This window comes from Mustela nivalis (assembly GCF_964662115.1).
Source record: "Mustela nivalis genome assembly, chromosome: 6".
In the NCBI taxonomy this organism is placed as follows: Eukaryota; Metazoa; Chordata; class Mammalia; order Carnivora; family Mustelidae; genus Mustela; species Mustela nivalis.
In genome coordinates, this window is record NC_139025.1 from 106,734,679 (window position 1) to 106,755,542 (window position 20,864).

General features: G+C 45.5%; 1 protein-coding gene and 1 long non-coding RNA gene across 6 annotated transcripts in view; both read right to left on the reverse strand.

Annotated features, from left to right (window-relative positions):
- The window catches only part of LOC309866239, a 16,797-nt gene extending 8,697 nt beyond the window's left edge, over positions 1 to 8,100 (reverse strand). The window contains exons 1-3 of the long non-coding RNA XR_014312513.1: positions 7,623 to 8,100; positions 6,978 to 7,213; positions 3,780 to 3,973 (exon numbers count right to left, since the gene is read on the reverse strand). This is a non-coding gene — a long non-coding RNA (uncharacterized lncRNA). The remainder of the gene's footprint in view (positions 1 to 3,779; positions 3,974 to 6,977; positions 7,214 to 7,622) is intronic.
- A 4,836-nt stretch (positions 8,101 to 12,936) lies between these two features.
- Positions 12,937 to 20,457, reverse strand: GCNT3 (glucosaminyl (N-acetyl) transferase 3, mucin type). 5 transcript variants are annotated; one of them, XM_082733769.1, is made up of 3 exons: positions 20,067 to 20,457; positions 16,047 to 16,235; positions 12,937 to 14,723 (listed from the first exon to the last, which is right to left on the reverse strand). In XM_082733769.1, exon 3 carries the CDS (start codon positions 14,661 to 14,663, stop codon positions 13,347 to 13,349), a length of 1,317 nt encoding a protein of 438 aa, XP_082589895.1. In that variant the 5' UTR covers positions 14,664 to 14,723; positions 16,047 to 16,235; positions 20,067 to 20,457; the 3' UTR covers positions 12,937 to 13,346. The 5 variants fall into 5 exon arrangements, with proteins under 5 accessions (XP_082589895.1, XP_082589898.1, XP_082589897.1 ...); XM_082733772.1 differs by lacking the exon at positions 20,067 to 20,457 and adding an exon at positions 17,516 to 17,585; XM_082733771.1 differs by lacking the exon at positions 20,067 to 20,457 and adding an exon at positions 17,485 to 17,573.
- Positions 20,458 to 20,864: the final 407 nt, after the last annotated feature.

A 20,864-nucleotide genomic window follows, 5' to 3' on the forward strand; every position in this document is an offset into this window, starting at 1 on the left:
GTACAAGATGACACTCTACAAGTACAATAAGTGACTGGGGATTGAGGGTGGTTAGTTGTAAACAGCAATTCCCAGAGCTCACATAGGACCAGGAGCCAGAGTACAGAATCCTCAGTAGTCATCCAGGGTATTAAATAGAGATCCCAGAGGGATCATGCCTTATTAATAGCCATAAAATATCCTTGGAGTGAAGGCTACTTTAGCTTGGACCCACTCTAGCAAAGATGCTTTAAATACCAAACTGTGGAAAGAGCCAAGATACCCTTCAACAGACGAATGGAAAGAGGAGATATGGTCCATGTATACAATGGAGTATTATGCCTCCATCAGAAAGGATGAATACGGGACACCTGGGTGGCTCAGTTGGTTGGATGACTGCCTTCGGCTCAGGTCATGATCCCGGAGTCCTGGGATCGGGTCCCGCATCGGGCTCCCAGCTCCATGCGGAGTCTGCTTCTCTCTCTGACCTTCTCCTTGCTCGTGCTCTCTCTCACTGTCTCTCTCTCAAATAAATAAATAAAATCTTTAAAAAAAAAAAAAAAAGAAAGGATGAATACCCAACTATTGTATCAACATGGATGGGATTGGAGGCGATTATGCTGAGTGAAGTAAGTCAAGCAGAGAGAGTCAATTATCATACGGTTTCACTTACTTGTGGAGCATAAGGAATAACACGGAGAACATTGAAGACGAGAAGAAGTGACTTGGGGGAAATTGGAAGGGGAGATAAACCATGAGAGATTGTGGACTCTGAGAAACAAACTGAGGGTTTGGAGAAAAGGGGAGTGAGGGGTTAGGTGAGCCAGGTGGTGGGTATTACGGAGGGCATGTATTGCATGGAGTACTGGGTGTGGTGCATAAACAATAAATCTTGGAACACTGAAAAAATAAAATTTAAAAAAATTTACAAGATTCAAAGCTGATCCACAAATAACTGTAAAACAAAGCCTGACACTTAAGTAAACAAAATCCAGATCCTCAATAATGTAACAGACATAATGTCCTGCATCTAATCAAAGCATTATGAGACATATAAAGAAGCAGAAAAATGTGACTGATAAAACTAGAAGAAAAAGTAGTCTATAGGAAAAGACCCAGAAAAGGCAGGGATGATAGAGCCAGCAGATAAGAATATTAAAACAGTGCACCTGGGTGGTTCTGTCAGTGAGGCATCTGCCTTGGGCTCAGGTTATGGTCCCAGGGTTCTGGGATCGAGTCCCTGCTCTGGGGTCCATGCTCAGCAGGAAGCCTGCTTCTTCCCCTGCCTCTGCCTATGGCTCCCCACTGCTTGTGCGTGTGTGCGCTCTCTCTGTCAGATAAATAAGTAGAATCTTAAAAGAAAAAATAAAAAAGGTTAAAACAGCTGGCTTTGTACAAGTATTAAAAACATGAGAAAAAATGTTTTAATCAAATGGAATAGAAATAAAAAATAAATGCAATAAAACATTGGATAAATTAATAAATTAGACACTACAGGAGAAAAAGTTAGTGAAATGGAAGACTTAGCAATAAAATCTATCCTGAATTTTCTTTTTGTCATAAAGGGTGCAAAATGAAGAAATAATGGCCAATTTTAAAAAATTTGATGAAAACCATAAACTAACAGTGAAGAAGCTTCATAAACTCCACATGAGATAACCATGCACGTATTAATGTACTTGCTGAAAAACAGTGATAGACATTTTTTTAAAATAATAGGAGTAAGACTCACTACATTACCACAGAGATAACAAATACCACAGACTTCTTAGAAACTATGTAGCTAGAAACAAAATCTTTAAAGTGTTGAAGACCATTTTACAGCCAATAAGACGGCTATTATCAAAACAAAACAGCACAAAATACAAGTGTTGGTAAAGATATAGAGAAATTGCAGCCCTTGTGCACTTGCTGTGACTCTTTAACAACGGTACAGCTACTATGGAAAACAGTACGGCAGTTGCCCAAAAATTTTAAAGTAGAAGTCCCATATGATCCAGCATTTCTACTAATGGATATATACCCAAATGAATTAAAAGCCGAGATTGAAGAAATATTTGTAGACCAATGTTCATCACAGCATTATTCAGAAGAGTGAAAAGGTGAAGGCAACCCCAGTGCCTATCAGTGAATGAATGGATAAACAACCGTTACATACACACATAATGCAGGATCATTCAGCCCTTGAATGATCTGTGCCCCAGCACAGATGAGCCTTCAGGACCTTGTGCTAAGTGAAATATAAGCATAGATATTGTGTGATCCCACTTCTGTGAGGTACCGGGAACAATCAAATTTAGACAGAATGGTGGTTACCAGGGCTGGGGGGCTGGCAGGATTAGTTGTTATTTGATGGGTACAGAGTTTTGTTTTGCAAGAGGAAAAAGGTTCTAGGCTATTGGTTGCAAAACAGTGTGATCCACAGTGAACTGTACACTTGAAAATGATTAAGATGGGGGCACCTGGGTGGCTCAGTGGGTTAAAGCCTCTGCCTTCGGCTCCTGTCATGATCCCAGGGTCCTAGGATTGAGCCCCGCATTGGGCTCTCTGCTCAACAGGGAGCCTGCTTCCTCCTCTCTCTCTGCCTACTTGTGATCTGTGTGTGTCAAATAAATAAAAATAATAATAATAATAAAAGAAAATGGTTAAGATGGTAAGTTTAATGTGATGTGGGGGTGCCTGGGGGGTGCAGTCAGTTAAGTGTCTGACTCTTGGTTTTGGCTCAGGTCATGATCTCAGGGTTGTGAGACCGAGCCCTGCATCATCAGACTCTGCACTCAGAATGGAGTCTACTTAAGATGGTCAGTCCTTCTCCCCACAGAGGGCGCATATGCTCGCTCTATCTCCAAAATAAGTCAGGGAGCCTGGGTGGCTCATTTGGTTAGAACTGTACCTTCTGCTCAGGTCATGATCCCAGGGTTCTGGGATCAAGTCCCACATCAGGCTCAGTGGGGAGTCCACTTACCCCTCTCCCTCTGCCCTGCTCCCTGCCTATTCTTGCACATGCTCTCTATCTCAAATAAATAATTCTTTTAAAAAATTGTTATGTATATTTTGCCACAAATTTTTAACCTTTAAAAAAGTAATGCTTAGAGGGGTGCCCGGGTGGCTCAGTCATTCAGCATCTGCCTTCAGCTCAGGTCATGATCCCAGGGTCCTGGGGTCAAGCCCCGCATCGGGCTCCCTGCTTGGCAGGAAGGCTGCTTCTCCTCTCCCACTCCCCCTGCTTGTGTTCTCTCTCGCGCGGTCTCTGTCAAATCAATAAATAAAATCTTTTTAAAAATATTAATAACAATGCTTAGGGAAAAACCTGTGTCTTCTCTCTGCCTCTCCTGGCGGTCTGTTCTACTTGAGCCCCACCGCTTCTAAGGAGCTTTCCGTCATCTTTCTGTTTCCCATGTTTCTCAAATTTCCCTGAATTCCTGAACCGCCCTATTAAGTATTGAATTATCTACTCGTCTTGACAATCTGTAGGACCCCTGAAGAAAAGACTGCCGTCAGCTTGTTTGGGGGGGCCCCAACTGTACCCGTGTTAGAGGAAGTGTATCAGTCAGTGTCCAATCTGTGAAAGAGAAACCACATTATTTCAAACGGAAGGAACATAATACAGGGAGTTTGTTACAAAGGGCTTCCAAGGGCTGGAGGAACAAAAGAGAAGAGGTAAGTGCATCTGACTACTAAGGAGGCAGCATACCATCACTTCTACTGGAAGGAACAAAAAAGCAAACAGACCCATGGTCACCACCACCGAGGCCCCGACTGGGGAGCCACACTGCCTGACCAGCAGCCAGGAGGCCTACCCCTGTGAGCCGCCGCTGCCGCCGTGCTGGTCCAGCCCTCCGGCTCCCACAGCTGTCCTTCCGTTGCTTGTGACACTCTTGGAAGTTGTACAAAAAATGGTTTCTTCTCCCCGACAACAACTGCCTCTCAACAGTGGGACGAAACAGAAATCCAGCTGCAGGGATCTGGGGCATTGTGGCTTGTGGGTCTCCCGCTGCAACAGCGAAGAGGAAAACATGGAGGAGGTGATGCAGAGCTGAAGGGGCACCCAACCCTCAGCACCCTCCTGTACCTACTCAGCATAAATACTCATTCTTTTGCCTCTTTAGAGATTTACACACACACAAAAACCTTCTGTACAAAATACACTTAATCTGTCCCCCAACAGAAAGATGAGGACCCCACCAGTCACTGTGAATATCTGGGTGATGATAATTCTAGTTAAGTCAAACCAGCGCCCCACCCCCAGATGTGCTGAAATCTTAAGACTCAATGGTAGATCAGTTGCCACCAAAATTTTACATTTAATAGAAGAGAGGGGGAAGGTAATTAACATGTACAAATACATAAGAAAGAAACAACTGGCATAGTCCTCATTTTTATAAATCAAATAGTTATCTCTGATCCCTTTTTTTTTTTTTTCCTCCCCACAGCCCATATCATTATCCTGTCGCCCTCAGTCAGAATCTTAGCTGGCTGGGGTTCTTTACCTGCTGGGGAGACCTTACACTTAATTCCTGAGGGATTGAAGTCCTTATTGATTCTGGCTTTGTAGAGTCGCTGTGGCCTTCCATTAACTTTGAACAACTGAACATGGAAGCACTATGGAGGCACGCCAGAGAGCTGTCTCCATTGTTGAGCAACAGTCACATTTCCCTCGATAATCGAGATCAAGCACCCCAGTCAATACAATAAGCGCCTTTTCCCATTGGTTCAGTGACACAAGAACCCAAAATGCCCAAATGGGAATCTCATTTCCAGTTCCTTGAGAGCACTGTTCATTTCCTAGTGGACAGATTTCCTCCCTTGGGAACCCAGCCAGCAGATCCTGAAATTGTAGGTACAGAAACCAAACTTCTGGGAGTGGGTTATTAGATTTAATTTTGAGAAGAGTCATTCTCACTGTCCCCCAACAGATTCCTGCATCCTGTGATTCCTTGTGTCCACTGACTAACAAAGATCATTCCTAATGCCCAAATTGTGGTTCATAAATACCATTCATACTTCAAACAAACAAACAAACCCACCTCCTTGCAGAATGGCTGATTAAAGGTAAGGGATGAGAAATACATAAAGAACCTGGAAAGCCTTCTCATATCAGGAAGTAAGGCAGTCATAAAAAAACCACTGGAGTCCTATCAAAAAGACACACAGCTTCAGGGATTTAAAAGCCCAACTTTAAAGGGCTTTCACCAGCTTTAGTGGGCTGTATAATGGCCCCCAATGATATTGGGTCCTAATCCTTGGAATATGTTCCTTATACAGCAAAGATTTCTCAAATGTGATTAAGGAATTTGAGATGGGGAGAATATAGGATCATCAGGATATGTCCTAAATGCAATCCAATAGGCCTTTGGAAGAGGGGTACAGAAGATTTGCCACACAGAAGAGAGAGCCACATGACCATGGAGGCTGAGAGATTGGGGTGATGTGGCTGCAAGCCAAGGACTGCCAGCAACTGCCAGAAGCTAGAAGAGGCAAGGAACAGGTTTTCCCCTACAGCCTTCAAAGGGCGCGTAGCCTTCCTGATGCCTTGATTTTAAGCCAGTGGAACTGATTTGGGGTTCCTGGCCTCCAGGACTATGAAACAACACAATTTCTGTTGTTTTAAGCCACCCAATTTGTGGTAATTCTGTACAGTAGCCACAGGAAAATAACACAGCGGTGCTTGGGTGGCTCAGTAGGTTAAGCCTCTGCATTCAGCTCAGGTCATGATCTCAGGGTCCTGGGATCGAGCCCCGCATCGGGCTCTCTGCTTGGCAGGGAACCTGCTTCCCTTCTCTCTCTCTCTCTGCCTACTTGTGATCTCTCTCTCTTTCTCTCTGTCAAATAAATATTTTTTAAATAAATATTTTTTAAAAGAAAATAATATACTAGCCAAAGATGGAGCATTGTGAGCATCAAAATAATTATTTTTAAACCATGCATTCAAAATGATACCAGTATGCACTGGGGTGCCTGGGTGGCTCAGTGGGCTAAACGTCTGACTCTTGATTTCATTCAGCTCAGGTCATGATCTCAGGGTCCTGAGTGCGAGCCCCCCACAGGCTCCATGCTCAGCAGGGAGTCTGCTTGGGATTCTCCCTCTCCCTCTGCCCCTTTCCCCCACTGCACTTTCTCTCTCTAAAATAAGTAAATAAATCTTTCTAAAAAATGATGCCCTCTCTATGTACACAAATTTGTCAGTAGGTAAACTATTCAGTGTTCTAAGAACTGACAATGGGAAATAACTGTACTTTAGCAGAAGGATACAGTTAGAGAAGTTTTGCTTTACAGAAAAATTTACAGAAAGAATTAAGATGTCTCCATTTTGCAATCCATTATGAATTAGCAGCAATGACCATCAATGGCTACCAAGACAATTAGGTAAGAGAAGGTTATGGGGAATTCACAATCAGGCTGGCAACGTCCAAACCCCACAGTTCAATCAATCCCATCACTTAAAAAAAGAAAAAAGAGAAAAGACATATGTGCTTCCTGATGGGATGCAACAAGAAATACAAAATACCATCTATGACATTTTCTTGACAAAATTTCAGAACTGAGCCTGCTGCAGCCTAGATCTAAGTACCAGTTTGCAAGAAACATTTGGGACAGGAATATGTTCAGTGATCAAAACTGATGGCATCCTATCAGCAGAATCCCAAATGTAGGGAACTACAGAGGGAAAAGACCTAGAGCTTGTTCAACAAATTGCCAAAAATACAAAAAAAAAAAAAAAAAGTGGAAGGAGAAATCTATAATTAAAGATCTAAGAGAGTTCAAATGTCACCATTTCCTTAAACCAAGACTCCTTGAAATAGAACTGACCCCTCACTTCGAAGCTGTCCCAGCACATGAAGAACATGACTCGCCAGGCACTCCCCTTGGCATCATTCCAGCGTCATCCCATCCCCCGACCTTACCCCTGAAATTTCACGGCCCATCATTAGGATCACGCCCTTGCACCTAACAACTCTTTCGCCCCTCTCCCGTCCATGCTGGGGTAAATCACAAACCTGGGTAAACCCTGCTCTGTATGCTTGTACTCTTGCGGATGAATGGCCGATTTCTTGTTAGACTCACTCTCCCTAATGCCATTGGATCCGTAACGCGGCCTGCCATCCTCTTTCACCCCTCGGTCTGGCTTCTCGTCCGGTTTCCAATTTGATCCAATCATACCTTCTCCTCTTCCCAAACACTTCCAGTATCTCCTCCATCCTCATCTGCTAAAATCATCTTGCTCTTTATTTCACTGAACAAAATAAAGGTAATCATCAAAAGAGAACTTCCAAGACATCCAAATGGCTAATAAACATCGGACAAGCTACTTAACATCACTAGTCATCAAATGCGAGGTAAAACCACAATCTGATACCACCACCACTCACCAGAGCACCTGCAACAAAGCCAGAGGGTAATATAGGCATTCCTCAGAGACAGTGCGAGTTGGGCCCCAGACCATTGCTATATAGCAAATATTGCAATAAAGCAAGTCAAATTTTTGGTTTCCCAGTGCATCTAAAAGTAACAATTATGCAACACTGTGGTCTGTTGGGTGTGCAACATTACGTCAAGGAAGGAAGGAAGGAAGGAAGGAAGGAAGGAAAAACATACCTTAATTTGAAAATACTTCGTTGCTAAAAAATAAAATGCTAACCAACCTTTGAGGTTTCAGCCAATTTTTGCTGGTGGAAAGTCTCTGCCTTGATAATGGCTGCTGACTGAGCAGAGTGGGGGCTGCTGAAGTTGGGGGTGTCTGTGGCAGCTTCTTAAGCTAAGACAACGATGAAGTTTTCCCCTCAGCTGACTCTTCCTTTCACAATTTCTCTGCTGCTTGCAATGCCGCTTGACGGCGTCTCACTCACGGTACTTTTTTCGACATCAGAGTCTGGCCTCTGGCTGCTGCTTTATCAACTGAATGTGTGGCATATTCTAAAGCTTTTGGTGTCATTTCACCAATCTTCATGGCATCTTCATCAGTAGCTTCCATCTCAAGAAGCCGCTGATCCCCATAACAAATGCGAAAATAATGAAAAAGTTCGAAGGACTGCAAGAGTTACCAGCATGGGACGCAGACATAACGTGAGCAAATGCTGTTGGAAAAGTGGCACCGCAAGACTCCCTCAACGCAGAATCGCCACAAACCCTCAATTTGTGCAAGAAACAAAAACAAAAAACAAACAAACAGAAACAGCACAGTTCAGGGAAACACGTGAAAGCAAGGGATGCCTGTGGGAACGAGGAAGCAAATGGAACTTTCACACCTTGCTGGAGGGAGCTGAGTGGGTAGGTCGTGTTGTAAAACGACATGACACTTCACTAACGTCCAGCACGTGGATACGTAGGGCCCGGAAGCTTCTCCCCTAGCTATGTACCCAACTGAGACATATGCGTGTTGTCTATAAAACGGGTTCCAGAAGGTTCGCAGAAGCCTGACTCAGACAAAAGCTGGAAACAGCCCAAATGTTCCTCAACACTAGAAGGGAAGAAGTATGGTACAGTCGTGGGATGCAGTGTTACATGGCAGGGAGAGCAAGTGAACTACCGCTATACCCAGCAACACAGGTAAGACTCACACGGAGGCGAAAGAGCCATAAGCAAAAGAGGATATAGTACTTACAAGATATGCAAAGGCAGACAAGGTCATCTGTGGTGTCAGGACTGCAGTTGCCTTGGCAGCAGCCTGGGGAGAACCTGGAAAGGGATACAGGGGCACTCTGGATTGCTGATAATGTTCTGTTTCCCGACCTGAGCCCCAGTTGCACAGGTAGGTTCGCTTCGTAAAAATTATTGAGCTGTAGATTCGGGACTTTTGTATTTACACCTCCGAGAAAATGTTAAAGGAGTAAAAGACACCCCACAAACTGACGCTACCACACGGACCCATCTGTGGGCAACCACGCCCAGCCTCCCTATCGTCACTCCTGTTCCTGGGGGTGAACTGTTGTTCATGCTTCCATCGAAGACAGGCCTTGCCTCCTGCGCCCCCACAGAACTACCCCCTCTCTTCACAAGGATGACAGTCTGGTCCCCCGTCTCATTCCTATACCTTTTCTCTGGACTGGATCTTTCCCATCAACCTACAAACATGCTATCACTTTCCTCATTTTTGAGACCACCTTCTCAACCCTCGGTTACTGTAGTTTTTTCCCCTTCTCTAGGCTAAAGCAAAACTCAAACAATGATCTATACTTGCTGATTCCAGATTTGTTCTAATACTCTCTTTGAACCACTCCAGTCATATTCTCACCTGCACGCTCCACAAACGTGGATCTCATCCAAGTCACTTCTGCATTGTTAAGTCCAACAGTCACTTCTTCACCCTCATCTTCTGTGACTTTCAGCCGCTTTAGGCATGACCATCAATTCCTTCTTTCTCAAATCACTTTCTCCTCTATGCTTCCAGAACATTCTACCACACTAGCTGCTCCTTTCCAACTTTCTTTTATTAGTTCCGCCTTATCTCCCTGACCTCTCATTTTGGAGAGCCCCAGAACTCATCTTCTATATGTTTTCTTCTATATGTTTTCTCCTTCGGGACTTTCATCCAGTGTCACGTACACACTGTGTAAGTGGAGGAATGCCAACAAAGGGTCTCCAGCCCAGATCTTTCTCCTGAACTCAGGTTCCTCATGCATTCATTTCCTCAGCACCTCCGCCCATTTCTAATTTTGTATGTGCAACATCAAACTCCTGTCTTCCCCAAGAACCCACTCAAAGATTTCCCATCTTGGTTAATGGAAACTCTATCCTTCCGAATGATGATCAGGACAAAACCCTTGGAGACATTTTCAACTCCGCCATCTCTCAGAAACAAAGTCAACCTGTCAGCAGATCCTCAAACAACCTTCAGAGCATTCCCAGAATCTGACCACTCCCACTATTTCCACTTCTTCAACCCTAGTCTAAGCCACTATCACTAGGTGCCAGGATTATTGCTATAACCTCCTAGCTGGCCTCCCTGCGACCCCCGCACTAAACTCCCCACCAGCCCGTTCTCGGTGCAGCATCAAAATGTCAACCAGATCCAGTCAGTCTTCTGCTTAAAACCTTCCGGTGACCTGTTTCGCCCAAAGACAAATTCCTTGTAGTAGGTTACCAGGGCCCTCACGGTGAACCCGTCTCCCTGCACTTTTACCTCTTCTCCATGTACACTAGCCTCTTTGCCATTCCTCAATGGAGGCTGACGAGCTCCTGCTTCAGGGCCTTGCAAGTCTCCTTTTGGAGACTAGAATGCTCTTCCCTCATTTATTCTCAAGGATCATTCCTTCATCCTCTTCAGATCTTGACTCGAATGCCACTTTCTCATCGAGGGCCTCCCTGCCCCCAACATTCACTATGTTAAGCACTCTGCCTCTGCAACCCCACTCTCCTAAGGTCTCTATCACTTCCTTCAACTTCTCCCTGTGCCGTCTCCTTCCAATAAACGTATGTCCGTATATAGTACTTATCTGTTTGCAGTCAGTTTCCTGCTAGTATGTGAACAACAGGGGCATGAGAATTTGTTTTGCTGATTGCTATATCCCCCAGCATCAAGAACAATGCCTAGTAAGTAGTAAGAGCTTAGTTAATATTTGTGGAATGAACACAGGAGTCATATCAATCCTTGTCGTACACTCAAGCTTCATAGAAATGGGAACTATATATACAAAGCAGCTTTGTCATAAATGACTGAATGGAAAGGCAAAGAACAGGCCTTCAGCCCAATTAAGGTACTTAAAGCACGCAGTGTACTTTAATTGCTCTTCCCATTTTTTTTAAATTTTCTTTAAAGATTTTATTTCTTTAACAGAGGGAGAGAAAGAGCGAGTGAGCTTGCGCACAAGCAGGGGAAGCAGCAGGCAGAGGGAGAAGTGGGCTCCCCGCCGAGCAGCGAGCCCGACCCTTGGATCATGACCTGAGCGAAGGCAGATGCTTGATCGACTGAACCATCCACGTGCCCCTGTTCTTTCCATTTTTTTCTTTTTTTTTTAAGATTTTATTTATTTATTTGACAGACAGAGATCACAAGTAGGCAGAGAGAGAGAGAGAGAGAGGAGGAAGCAGGCTCCCCGCTGAGCAGAGAGCCCAATGTGGGGCTCGATCCCTGGACCCTTGGATCATGACCTGAGCCGAAGGCAGAGGCTTTAACCCACTAACACACCCAGGCACCCCTATTCTTTCCATTTCTAATGCAAATACTTGATCTCCCCAAATTAATCAGGCCATCTGTTTCCAAACAATGTTGGGACTGTTATCAACCACCTTTTCTTCCTTACTTAAATTCTCACTCAGTCAAGAGCAAAGATTACAGTAGGCAGAGTGCGCAACAAAAATACAGTTATTAAAGCAATGCTTACCAATTCAAAGAGAGGAAATATTCAGGCCTTGAGAGGTAATACAAACATCATTGCTCAACTCATTTATGATTTTTCTTGATCAGACAAAGGTTAAAGCAACAGATATGACTCAGAGGGAAGGAAAAATCAACAGATACGATGGTTTAATCGTATGATTTATAAAATACACTAAACAAATGATGGAGAAATTTGACCCTTCTGATAGGAAGACCTCAAGTTATTAAATGAAAAGCACCTCCTATTCACTCAAATATATTTCTAGAGACAATCTCTATGCTTGAAAAATTCCAACAAATTATTCCCCCCATAATGAAAAGTTCACATTTTTATCTTTTTAATTTGTATTTTTAAATTACAATTTACTTCCCAAGAACACTTAGAGAAGAAGTTGACCATGAGACCAAAGACCTGCGTTCTCTTCTCAGAACACATGAACTCAGGGGAGCATTTCTGTGCACTTCCCACAGCAGCAGGGCACCACCTTCCAAACCCCACCCCCTCAATCAGAGGAGGAACAAGGACAGTCGCAAAGGCTAGTAGGTGGAGAGGTCCATGATCCCCACGGCTGGGGACAGACCTCACAGGGCTCATCTGCTGAACACACATTTCTTCACTGGTCACTTCTGGTGGGGCTGGAAGGAGGTAAGGAGGGCGCAATACTGCAAGGTAGGTAAGTAAGGTGTGGCAATGCCTGTTACCAAAGGACTGCAACCTTATAGAAAGTAACAATTTATTAAGTAGAAGACGCACTGTGTTAGACACAGTGATCACGCGTCAGAGTACGTGGGTTGCAGGGAAAGTCGATTGAGGAAAAAGTTAAGTGACTCACAATCAGAGATGAACATAGTGACATCATGACCTCATTGGATCATTCAACTTGCATTAACCTGTGTATATATCCCTTTTCCAGAGCACAGGGTGTGCAGAAGATCAGCTATACTAAGATACACCTGTCTCTTTATAGAACATCCCTCGCCCCTCACAGAAGAGTCTGACTTCCAATCGTCTGACACTTGTGTCTGGAGCTTCAGAAAGAAATCTTTCATTGAGTAACATTTACGGGGCGGAGGGAGCGGAGAAATACACACACAACTGTCTGCCCATGAGGAAATGTACAAATCCAAGAACTACACACAGTGACGCTTCCATTCATATACACAAGTAAGAGTTTGGACCAACGAGGCCTAACTTGGGATGCCCAGACTTCCTGCTTTAGTTAGACAGTCCTAGTCCATTCTTGCTGTTTGAACAACATATGGCGACCTTATCTAAATCGCTATTATCTTTGTTACAGAACATTAAGCTTTGGCTGTGAAACGGGCAAAATTAGTGCTGTAACTGCCTCCGAAGTTTATACAGGTGGTCAGATTGGTTGAATTGCCCTGCTTTTTCCCTTACAGACAAGTCATGAATCTGTCCATGTAAGCGAAATGAGGCTTTTAATAATGAGAGAATCAGTTCTGTCCCTCTGTACTCGTCTGAATCTGTTGTCTAGACACCTCGCCATGTCATTCTGGAATAACGGAGATCCTCTTGCCAGCCACCAGGGATTGTAAATGTCACAAGTAGGTACGAGAAAAAGTTTTCCACTCTTACCTTATTTCTGGCTTAGAAGACAAAAAGCAGAGGTAAGGGCTTTGAATCAAGAGCTATTTATTTTTAAGTGAATAATACAAAGGGCCCTCTCTTTCCATTGAAGTCCCACCCCATCCCTACTACCGAGTCTCGAATCATTAGAACCAGCGTCTCCACAGAGTAGAAAAGCAGACACCAAGCATTCAATGGAAATCCAGGGCCCCCTGCCACAGTGCCCTCCCTTCCTCTCCCAAACAGGTGGATCTTACTCTGACTCTGTGAGAACGTCAGTGGGGGAGCTATTAGGAATGGGGTGAGCGCACACCCAGCATTCACCTGGGACTGCAACCCCCTGACTTGGGGATGCCAAGGATTCCAGAGCCCTGGTCCCCCTCCCCACTGTCCCAGCACCCCCTAGGAATGTTTGCATGTTTTCTTGTCCCACAGGTAGCACTGCTCTGACAGGGCATCTCAGAGATCAGTCCCGTAGATGGCCTTATAACGTAAGTACTCTTCTAAGCACTGAAGAACGTTGTCATCCACCTTCGGGTCAAACTTGTTAGCCAAAAGGTGATGGTTTTGAAGAATCCAGTGCAGGTCCCCAGTCCCATAAACACAGACAGACCGCTGGTGGGTTCCCGAGCAAGGTGCATACGGTGCCCCCCTACTGACATCTCCCTCATGGCCCTGCCACTTGACCAGCCTGGCAATGGCTGTCATGTCGGAGATGTGAAACTTGGGGTGGTAGGGAATAGAACCCGGCATCCACGGTGCGCGCTGAAGGGTGGCCCACAGATGCTCGTCAGGGCTATAGGTGTCTTTCACCCACTCAATCAGTCTTCGGGACTTGGGGTTCTCCAGGACATGCTGGACAAAGTCTCGAGAAGCCACGATATAGGCATTCCCCGTGAACATAGGTATATTATCTGGCGGGGGATCCTTCATCTTGCTGGTTATGGACAGTGTGTCTGTCACCTCATAGTGATAGGTCCAGCGAGACCTTTTGTACTCCGTAGGCTTTTCTGACTCCATACTGTTCTTCCCGTTCAACAACTTGAGGGCCAGGACCATCTCGGCATTGGTCTTTATAGGAAAGTCTGTCCCACACGTATTTAGCAAGTATTTCCATGGCACTGAGCTCTGGAGCAAGTCCTCCATACAGTTGAGGTCGGCCTGCACCCTGGACCAGGAGGCATAAACCACCCGAACCAACTTACTGGCTATGAAGACATTTGGGAAGCATGACACAATTGCCTTGACTGCCTCTTTGAAAGTTTCTGGGGATTTCTCATCCACATGGACACAGTATACGTTCTGAGGAGCATACAAAGCTCGCAGCAGTCTTTCGAAGTTCTCTATCTTCTCATGGACCACCATAGAGTACGCGATAGGGAAGTCTAACTCTTCTTTGCTCAGAGGGAACCGCAGGAACTTCCGCTCAGTCTTAAAGTGCTCACAGTTCCTGGTCATGTTCAGGTAGTCAGTGTCTGTGAAAGGCTCCCGCTTCTTCTTGACCTCCAGGTTGTCCAGGAGAGCCTCCGTCACCGCTTGCTGGTCCCCTCGGATGATTCCAGAACAGTTGATGGTTCTCTTCGCTGGCAGCTTCAGGGACTTATACAGGATGTCCCTACAGTGCTGGCTCTGAAAGACCCGGGACTCCAGATCCACGGAATCAAAGTCACATTTCAGTCGGAGAGAAAACCTCAGAGCAACCACAGCCAGCAGCATATAGCAGCCCAGGGCCCACAGGTGATGCTGGCGGCAGAGCCGCTTCTTCCACCAAACCATCTTCAAGGAATGAGAAACCAGTGGAGCTGGGGCACAGGGAAGGAGGAGGAGGATGGGATCCTTGGACAGAACAAAATGCCTTCGATTACAAATGAACCCTGAATGTATTCACAGGAACACCAAGCTCAACTCCAGAGGGATGGCAAAAAGGTATTTCTTCTCTATACAAATATCCTCAGTCAAGACCTGCCTAGGAACCTCTTACCCCTGGCTTGTTGACAGAGGTCTATAATCTGACCCTACAAACAAGCCGTTCATGCTGGGATCGAGGTCTGGATCCACCTCCACCCCAAGAGACAAGGAAAGGGCACAGAATAGAGTACCTGCTGCCACTGGGGTGTAATGAGTAAGAGGAAATCCCTGCCTGCCTCTCTTTCCTCCACCTACCCCCACCCCAACCCCCGCCAAAACCCTGTTTCTAGTATAGCTCTTATCTGGGGCTGAGAATTTCTAATCAGTTTAGGGAGACACTCCATGAAAGTCAGACTCTCAAGCATCTGTTCTAGAAATCCAAAGATCCAAAGCCTCTTAGAAGAAAATGTACCGGGGCACCTGGCTGACTCAGTTGAGAGAGCATGAAACTCTTGATCTCAGGGTCATAAGTTTGAGTCCCACGTGGAGATTATTTAAAAATAAATAAACTCTTAAAAAATAAATAAATAAAAGTACATTTCTTGCTCTTGTTTGGCAATTCGTGAATTGGGCTGTTTGCACCCCATAGAATTCACTGGGTAGATGTGGTATCTAGCCCACCCTTCTTTAACAACAACAAAAAATTTTTTCTTGAAGAAGTACAAAAAAACTGGATATGATCCAACAAATGCATTGTAATCATTCATATAGATAACCCAGTCGATCCAAATTCAAAATATATCTACAGTCAGAGACACACAGAGCTATGCATATATAGTAGTTAATGTTTGCTTTGTACGGGCCAAAAATATTTCTTGACATTGTCCAATTTAATCTTTGCAACGTACCTGAAGTGTAGTATTCCTAGGCCTCTTTCACAGATAGGAAAACAAATGCTAACTAACTTACCAAAGGTCATGTATATTTTAAGACGCAACTAGGGGACTTAGCCCCACACCCCTTCTCCCCAATTTTTTTTTTTGTCTGCAAGCCCAATACTTCTTCCTCCAAACCACAGTCACCTTTTAAATAATACAATACAGGGTTCTGGATCCCATCAAAGAAAACCAGATGCTATAGAGAAAAAAAAAATCCTTACTAGAAAGAAACAAAATGTGACAAATCCTCCTGACAAAGACTGTTTTCCCTTGTCATGTCCTCTTTCTAAGCATAAGGATGTGTCCTTCTTGTTCCTAACTTTTTACAGGAAACTAAGAAGAAGGAAAAATGAAAGATTAAGAAAATTCTCACCTTTTTAAAATAGCTTTGCTCTTGCTTAGGAAAGATTACTTGCCAGGGTGTGTGTGTTTCCAAGGGAAGATTGATTGGAATCCGTGGAAGCAAATGTGAACACCATATCCCCTTCTTCTAACCCCTCCAAAATATGGTATCTGATATTCACGGGATGTCCACGACCCGTCTCAGGCTCCTTCTCAGTCTCTGCAAAGGAGAGAGCAGCAGGCGGCTCTATCACTCACCTTCTAGCTTCCTGCTCTCAGACTTGAGCACAAGCTGACGAAGAGTCAGGAGCACATTCTCAGGCACTAGTCATTCAGGGAGGCGAATAAGGCAGGAAGAAAATGCTGGCTGTATATATACAAGCAGGTTTTTTTTTTTTTTTTTCTTTAAGATTTCACTTATTATTTGACAGAGAGAGAGCGAGCACAAGCAGGGGGAGCAGCAGGAGGCAAAGGAGCAGCAGACTCCCTGCTGAGCAGGGAGCCCCCCACAGGGCTCAACCCCAGGACCCTGAGATCATGATCTGAGCTGAAACCAAGAGTCACCCAGGTGCCCCGCAAACAGGTATTTCGACCAGAACAGCCAGTTTGTAACCTGCTCTCCTGCCACAAAACTATTCATAAACACCTGTCAGTGCTCACACAAAAACTTGAAAGCTTTCCTGCCCCTTTCCCGCTTAGCAGGAACCATAGAAACACAGGTATTCCCTTGCTTTCTTTTGGCCTGGAAATTAAGTTACTCCTCTTTTTTCCCCTGAACATTACAAGAGTGAAGCAATAAAAAACAAGACCAAAAAAAAAAAAAAAGACACCCAAAACCCAAAAAAATGAAAAAGCTTTTTTTTTTAAACCTTAAAAAAATCCTTAAAACCCAGTTTTTTCTCCAATGCCAACTGATTTAAAAAAAAAAAAATCCATTTGCCTGCCCTTCATTACTGTTTATTGTGAGCTGTATAAATACCCACAGGCTTCCAGTTCTCACTCACTAATGTCTGTGAGTCTAGGGTCTTGGCAGTGGAAGAAATGGACCTTCAGTGAGAGCCCCACGAGGTGGGAAACGCCTTCTTCAAAGCCGCTGTCACTGGGGTTTGCCAGTTTCTCTCCTGAACCCAGCCCCCGCTCTAACAAAGCAGCATTCCTGGCCAAATATTTGAGAGAGCAAATTTAATATAAAGAACTTAAGTAGCTATAAAGTTAAGTAGGTAACTGCAGGGCAGAGGGAGGGCGTGTTAGGACACCCTAAATTAGGGAAGTAGCAATTGCTGGAGGTAGTTACCACTCCCAGGCTGGAGGAATGAAGACAAGATTTGGGAATTTTTTAATTTAAAATTTGGGAAGATGGGTGCCAACAAGCTGAAACGCAAGACCTCTGAGATGAGTACGCCACCAACTACTCAATGGGGACTGGGGTCTCTGTCCTCAGAGGGCCGCTCCCAGGCTGAGATCCCAACCTCTCCTGAGGCGGCTGACGTCTTTGCCCACCGTTACTGTAACTGGATTCAGTGCAGTTACATAAAGAAACTGCCTCTGGGAGGTAAACAGGCGTTGACATGGTGATGCTCACAGAAGCAGGAAGTGGACAGGAAGCCAGCAGGAAATCGCGCCTTCAGTCCTACTGGCTCCCTCCAGCGCCCCCTGTTGGCCGAGCCTAATAGGGGGCAGAGCCGGTGATGCAGAAATCCTAGCTGATTCCAAAATGTGGGCTTCGTATGAGGGCAACAGCATAAGAACGGAGATCAATCAAGTTACCTTATTCCTACAGGAATTGTTTATGCGGCTTCCAGTACAGCCTAGGGAACTTAGGTCTTTTCTTTTTTTAGGCCTCTTCTTCCTGCTTCTGACTATAGATGGAGACAGACCAATGGCGGGGGAGCTATATAGGGTCATCTGTGCTCCCACTTTTACTGGCCCCGCTCCTTGGGCTCTGTCTTCTCTCAGCTTCCATCATTCAGAGTCTGTGTGGCTCTCGGTTTTGAGCTGTGACATTTCTGAGGCAAACATGGTTAAAGGGCAAATGCTGGTTCAGGTATCCGAATCTACAAAAATCTCTCCCATTTCTTTCTATGTGACTTTTCTTCGATGGGCCCCCTCAAAGTCCCACCTTCTTTCCCATAAAAATCATATCACAGAATCTCTCAGTAAAAAGAGAACATTCTGAATATTTGATTAAGGTAACCAAAATAAGTATCCACTCTTGTTAAATATATGCTAATACAATATTAACACATAGTAAAATAAGACAAAAATCGGAGGGAGGCAAACCACGAGAGACTCTTAACTCTAGGAAACAAACTGAGGGCTTCCTGAAGGGAGCGGGGTTGGGGGAGGGGGTAACTGGGTGATGGACATTAAGGAGCTCATGTGATGTAATGAGCACTGGGTGTTCCAAGCAACAGGTGAATCGCTAAATTCTACCCCTGAAACTAATAATACATTGCATGTTAAATGAATTTAAATTAAAAAATTAAACTGTAGATAGAGCTTGTTGAGATATTCTACATATTAGTAATACCAAGTGGGTAGTATTTACAGGCACACCTGGGTTTTGGCAAGAGAGCAAAGTCTGAATCCTGGCTCTATCACTTTCTAACTGCAGGATCACAGGTAAATGATGTAATCCATCTATGCTTCACTGACTTCCTTTGTGTAACTGGGACAGATACCAATACCTATTTTATAGGACGGTTGTGAGGATTAAACATGATAACACATGGCTTAATATCTGGCACCAAGCAGGCCATTGAGGAAGGTCACAGACGCTCCCAAGCCAGCCCTCAAAGGCCTCTTATACTCACAGAATAGCTCATAGCTCAAGAAGGGTACTATTAGCATTCTTGAACTGTGGACCAAGCAACAGTATTGATGCTGGTAATGTGGCCAGAAGGGTAGACCAGCAAAAAGACTTGAGCTCATCCCCTTCTCCATGCCCTCCCTGTTACAACTGTGTTGTAAGTGGTGGGCAGGAGCACTGCAGAGAGGAGGGGTGAGCTGCAGCTGAGACCAGGAAGGGCAGGCAAAGGGGACAGGATGCCTGGAGGTACAGGAGAGTCATGAGCCAGGCTACCTGTAGAGATCCCTTGGACAGATATTCGGCATGGTCACAGCTTCCACACTTTAAGTCCATGCTGGCCTTGAGGAGGAGGTAGAGCATAGGCAAGAGGGAGGGCTCAGTCCCGGAATGCCTGGGAGCCAGGCTGTTTTCAAGGCAGGAACCCGGACCCGGGACCCGAAGCCCCGTCATTAGGACTTCTTTTACCCCTGCTGACATAAGAAAGCAGAGCGAGAGGATCCTGGAGGCAAAAGTGTCTGAGAGTTCAGGATGACAGGAAGATAGCTAGAAGTCCCAAGCACTGAAAATGATAACAGCACTCACCTTTCTAGACTATCAAAAATAAAAGCAACATGAATCCAGATCATAAGATTGTCCAACACAGGTCTGAATTCCCACGATGACCGTGGCTATCTTTGCTACTTCAGAAAGCAGTAAGACTCAGGAGTTGAGACTCCCCACTGGGCAAAAAGCTTTGCTCGCATCCCCTGAGCTCTGAATCATAAATCCTTACAGGTCTGTGGGAAGGGCCGGGACTTCTACCAAGAATGGAATGGAGAAATGGAATGGAGAAACTAAGTCGGGCTCATCAGGGTGAATCTGGAAGACTCCAGTGGAGTTTAGCATTAATGCAGATGGAGGGTCGGGGACCCCTACTGTCTTAACAATAGGGTCAGAGGAGGGTCAGGGTAGCCAGAATCCAACCCCTGTATTTATTTTTTTTTTAAGATTTTATTTATTTGTCAGAGCGACACAGAGAGTACAGGCAGGCAGAGAGGCAGCCAGAGGCAGAGGGAGAAGCAGGCTCCCCTCGGAGCAAGGAGCCCGATGGGACCCAGCCCAGGACGCTGGGACGGTGACCTGAGCTGAAGGCAGCTGCTTCACCGACAGAGCCACCCAGGGGTCCCAGAATCCAACCACTTTAAACTGGATTCACAAATTGGCAGATTTCCCCTTCCACTTATTCTACGGGATGGTGTTTACCTCCGGGAGGTATCAGCTTCGTCTTCTCATTAGGCTGCAGCTCCCGGATATCACGTCCTTTCTCGCTCGGCGCCCAGCACGGTCGACATGAGAACTCTAAGGCTTCCCAGGAGAGAACCACCACGCAGGGCCCGCGGACAGCAAGGGCCACGTCCCTGACTGATGGAGAGGAGAACGTGACTCAGGGAGGCAGACGGAAGAACAGATAAGCAGGCAGTAAGCCAAGTTAATGTGTTACCGATCCGCCCGAGCAGGGGTTTGAAGGGAGCCTAAGGTTCTGAGGAAGACAAGGTTGCGGTGCTTTGAGCTTCTATCACAGGTTCTAGGTCAGGGGGTTCCTGGGGGAAATGGGGCTGTGCTATCCGGCCAAACAGAAGTGGTTAAAAGACCCAACAGGACCAACTCTGTCTCCATCAGGGCTGGCAAGCCTGCTCGCCAGGCCCTCCCCCTGCACACGCCCCACAGCCCAGAGCAGAAGGAAACAGCGATTCAAGAAAGAAAAAAGACACCCCCTCACCCCACAGAATTCAGTCTATACCTATTTATTAAACGCAGAGACTTTCCAGAGTCGGAAAGAAAGCCATGTCCTCAGGGGAACACAATCCCACAGGCTCCTTCCTGCTCACAGTCCCAAGGCAGACCGTCTGCTGAACTGTGAAGGACGTATGTGCTCCCGCTGTCCCCAGGCCCCCAACTTTGGGTGGGGCTGCCCACTCCTCAGCACACAGACCCAGCGGGGAGCCACAGCCACGTGTTCTATGGGCTCAGTCCTAAACCTGTCAAAAGGCACTTGACCTC